The 5,000-nt window shown below is 44.9% G+C and overlaps 1 protein-coding gene across 1 annotated transcript in view; it reads right to left on the minus strand.

Moving 5' to 3' along the window:
• The window catches only part of LOC308325981 (rap guanine nucleotide exchange factor 4-like), a gene marked incomplete at both ends in the record, with an annotated part of 44,728 nt that overhangs the window by 32,206 nt on the left and 7,522 nt on the right, over positions 1–5,000 (minus strand). The window contains 3 exons of the mRNA XM_080778780.1: positions 318–464; positions 1,313–1,401; positions 4,757–4,899. Of these exons, the coding sequence (XP_080634906.1) occupies positions 318–464; positions 1,313–1,401; positions 4,757–4,899 (379 nt within the window). The remainder of the gene's footprint in view (positions 1–317; positions 465–1,312; positions 1,402–4,756; positions 4,900–5,000) is intronic.

Below are 5,000 nucleotides of genomic sequence, written 5' to 3' on the forward strand. Positions count from 1 at the left end.
TCTCTCTCTCTCTCTCTCTCTCTCTCTCTCTACAGTAACGTAGTGTCTCTCTACCTCCCAGAGGGTCTCTCTCTCTATCTCTACAGTAACGTATAGTCTCTCTACCTCCCACAGGGTCTCTCTCTCTCTCTCTACAGTAACGTAGGGTCTCTCTACCTCCCACAGGGTCCTAAAGTCCCCTCTGTCCAGGCGTATCAGCTCAGAGTTCTCTCTCTCTCTCTCTCTCTCTCTCTACAGTAACGTAAGGTCTCTCTACCTCCCACAGGGTCTCTCTCTCTCTCTCTCTCTCTCTCTATAGTAACGTAAGGTCTCTCTACCTCCCACAGGGTCCTAAAGTCCCCTCTGTCCAGGCGTATCAGCTCAGAGTTCTCGGCGCTGACCATGGTGGCGTGGCGCGGCGTGTTGTCCAGGATGGACTCTCCGAAGGCTGTGCCCACGCCCAGGGTGCAGATGGCCACCGCGTCCTATAGGGGGAGCAGTGGAGCAGTGTTAATAACCCATTCTGACCTGAGATCAGATTCTAAACATGTTCTTCTACATCCTGACAGTTTTCTGAAAAAGCTATGTTCCTATGTCAGTGGTTCTTAGATTTTTCAAAAATAGCAGACCTACAAGCTCGTAGCGCGCCACTCGGTGGCGCGCTATTATTTCTCATTTCTTATTATTTCTCATTTCTTTTTTTTTTTCCTATATTTTTTGCAACCACTTCTACAACCAGCTAGCAATGTCCATGTACCTGTTTGTTTGTGATGTACGTCAATGAGCACGAGTGTTGTGCGCATGCGTGAAATTGGAACGAGAGAAGTATGTGACGCAAATCAACTTCTGACTGCCAGGGTCTGTGAGGCTGCGCACGCAGCACAGAAACAGATGTTGTTGCTACATAAATAGCTTCAATGCTAGCGAGCTAAAATATAGCCATCCTTGCTCTAGAAAGCACCAATGTTTCCATCTAGACCACCGGATTATCAGCAAAGACCTCCGAACATCGCGCTAAATGACCAAACCATGGAGAGCTCCGTAGATTAGGAGTTATTCAGCTTTTAGTCTGCCTGTATAATGGGAGGTGGACGGCAGCGCGCATGCGCGATCCATAATAAAGCTAATCTAACGGAGCAGAGAGAGAGAGAGAGAGAGAGAGAGAGAGAGGGGAGTTGCACCACTTGGTTCACACAGGTGTGATTTTTTCTTATGAAAGAAACTCGCGCTCTCTCGATTGCCCGACAATCATTTTTTTTCCTATTTTTTTCTTATAATTATTTTTCATTTCTCATTTCTTATTATTTCTCCTCCTATTTTGTTTAGTGTTTACCTGGTGGTTTGCAGTCTCTGACACCTTGACATCCAGAGAGCCGGACAGCACCGCATACCAGCTGGTCCCGATGTCGCCCTGACGGAACACTGCACGCACGCACACTAGAGACTGACACGGGAGTGGATTTCCACTCCTGTCCTGTCCCACTCCCACAGAAAAAATCCTGTCCTGTCCCAATCCTGGACCAGGGTAAAAATAAAAATCCTGTCCTGTCCCACTCCTGTAGAATGACTCCTGATCCCATCCCGCTCCCACTCGAGATGACTCCCACTCCCATCCCGCTCCTGTTTTTATTTTATTTTTAATACTGCATTGTGCCGATTATAGACTACTCCAATACTCCATTTTTCAAGACTAATTAGAGAAAAAAGTACATTGAAATTCAATTAGTCTAGTCCCCGTCCCCGATAACAAAATAAATAGTCTTATATTCAGCACAATATGGTAAGTTACTCATTAAGGCAATGGATGGCGTTCTTATTTTTTTTAAAGAGTATCGTTTCATGCCATTAAACAATGTGGCACCAGGAACAGTTAACGTGGTAAATGTAATGGTATATTATATATATACCATACATGCATATAATGCCTCAATCCAGTTTAAACAACAATCTTCAAAGGCCCCAACACATAATACCTTATACATACCTTGCTATGGTGGAATGTATGTCAGTTAAAAAACAAAACATTGGTCAGTCACACCACGCCTATGGTAACAGTACCTTAGTTGAATAAACCCAAACATGGTATTTAATGTTTTATTTTATTATTTAAGACATTGTTTCCTTCTCTCAGTCCCTGTCGCAGGGTAAACAAAACGTCATATAGCACATGGCTAATTGTACCGTGCCAGGGAGGAGGAGGAGGCGGAGCGGCTGTAACTTTCTCCAGGCCAATAATGGATTTAATCATTCCAAATAGGTCTCCATTCATTGCTACGGTCGACATGCTCGTCTCACTGTCACTCTGTTTTTGCAGCTCCGGTGTCAGGGTAACAATAAGAAATTATAGGCAGAGATGAAGTGAAGTTGAACAGCCAAGCAGCAGCAAGCTACGCTACGCTAAGCTAACATCACCACCACCATGGCTGGTGTTGTGTTAGCTTAGCAGCTAAGCCTTAGCTTCTTGCAATGCTATAGCGTTCTCACTGCGGTCTCACGGTGCAGGCACTGTGGGCTGCTGCTTGGAGAGGAGAGGCTACAGGCGGCTCAGCGGCTGCTATGACCAAATTGATTGTGTGCAACATGACAACTGTTTTAAAGTATTGTACAGTGACAACTATTGAAACTTTATTGTAAACAAACACTGCGGTCCACCCAGCTCCACCCCCCTGGCTACAGCAGGCAGCCAGCAGTGAGTCTGAGCACCGCGGCGAGCGTTGTTTCCTTCCTGAAAATGATCATTATGATTCTAGATAGATGGCATTCCCGCTCCTGCACGCTCCCGTTGATTTTTATTCCCGTCCCGTCCCGATCACGGGATTAATAAAAAAATTAATCCCATCCCACAGGATTCCCGCGGGAATCACGTGACCCACGGGAATCCCGACAAAATGTCACTCTCTAACGCACACACACACACACACACACACACGCACGCACGCACATGCACACGCACGCACATGCACACGCACATGCACTCGCACATGCACTCGCACACGCACGCACAAAGACAGAAGCCAAGGAAGATCAGGAAATTAGAACGCACAGTATTAGTATTGTTTTGTAGTCATCAGGATTATATTGTTACGTCATAAAATATAAATGCTTCCGTCGTACAGTCTGGAGCAACGGAAGCTCTGATCATGAGTCAAATATAAATGCTTCCGTCGTACAGTCTGGATCAACGGAAGCTCTGATCATGAGTCAAATATAAATGCTTCCGTCATACAGTCTGGAGCAACGGAAGCTCTGATCACGAGTAAAATATAAATGCTTCCTGTCATACAGTCTGGAGCAACAGAAGCTCTGATCATGAGTCAAATATAAATGCTTCCGTCGTACAGTCTGGAGCAACGGAAGCTCTGATCACGAGTCAAATATAAATGCTTCCGTCATACAGTCTGGAGCAACGGAAGCTCTGATCACGAGTAAAATATAAATGCTTCCGTCGTACAGTCTGGAGCAACGGAAGCTCTGATCATGAGTCAAATATAAATGCTTCCGTCGTACAGTCTGGACTCTGGAGCAACGGAAGCTCTGATCATGAGTAAAATATAAATGCTTCCGTCGTACAGTCTGGAGCAACGGAAGCTCTGATCATGAGTCAAATATAAATGCTTCCGTCGTACAGTCTGGAGAAACGGAAGCTCTGATCATGAGTCAAATATAAATGCTTCCGTCGTACAGTCTGGAGCAACGGAAGCTCTGATCATGAGTCAAATATAAATGCTTTCGTCGTACAGTCTGGAGCAACGGAAGCTCTGATCATGAGTCAAATATAAATGCTTTCGTCGTACAGTCTGGAGCAACGGAAGCTCTGATCATGAGTAGAATATAAAGCGGAAGTGAAGCCACTTCCGTTTCGTCTTTACAGATTTCGCACAAATTGATCCTAATATAAATAGAAATCATCTTTGCATATATAGCTTGCTGCTTAGAAGAAATGGATATTCAAAAATAAAATGTAAAGCTATTTTTAAAATATGTTTTTGTGAATGGAAATGGCAGCTTCCTTACACTCTTTGGGTTCCAGACTCTACAGGCTACAGACAGACTACAGACTCTACAGACTACAGACAGACTACAGACTACAGTTCTCTGGGGTTCTCTTTGGGTTCCAGACTCTACAGGCTACAGACAGACTACAGACTACAGTTCTCTGGGGTTTTCTTTGGGTTCCAGACTCTACAGGCTACAGACAGACTACAGACTACAGTTCTCTGGGGTTCTCTTTGGGTTCCAGACTCTACAGACTACAGACAGACTACAGACTCTACAGACTACAGTTCTCTCTTTGGGTTCCAGACTCTACAGACTACAGACAGACTACAGACTCTACAGACTACAGTTCTCTGGGGTTCCAGACTCTACAGACTACAGACAGACTACAGACTACAGTTCTCTGGGGTTCTCTTTGGGTTCCAGACTCTACAGACTACAGACAGACTACAGACTCTACAGACTACAGTTCTCTCTTTGGGTTCCAGACTCTACAGACTACAGACAGACTACAGACTCTACAGACTACAGTTCTCTGGCTACGAGAGACTAGATTTGATCTGAACCAATTGAATCACGTCAACAGGAAGTCTAGTTGTCGACTGATTGGATCTGAACCAATCGAATGACTGTCAACAGGAAGTGTTGCACATGATTCACACAACCCCCTTTTGGCCCAAAGTCATACGAGTTCATAAAATATGGTCATAATAAATGTGAATGGCCTGCGTGCGTGTGTGTGTGTGTGTGTGTGTGTGTGTGTGTGTGTGTGTGTACATACGTGTGATTCCTCGGTCCAGGAACTCATAGAAAGCACAGGAACAGATCTGAAGCAGCAACGATGAAGGAAACCTGTTGAAGGCTTTGACCTGCCGGAGTCTGTTCACTATGATGTCCACATCCTCTGGGCTCCTCTCTGACGGCCTGGAATACATGTTATTATTATTATTATTATTATTATTATTATTATTATTAATGCCGGAGTCTGTTCACTATGATGTCCACGTCCTCTGGGCTCCTCTCTG

Source organism: Protomyctophum bolini, assembly GCF_963924005.1.
Source record: "Protomyctophum bolini genome assembly, chromosome: 12".
NCBI lineage: Eukaryota > Metazoa > Chordata > Actinopteri > Myctophiformes > Myctophidae > Protomyctophum > Protomyctophum bolini.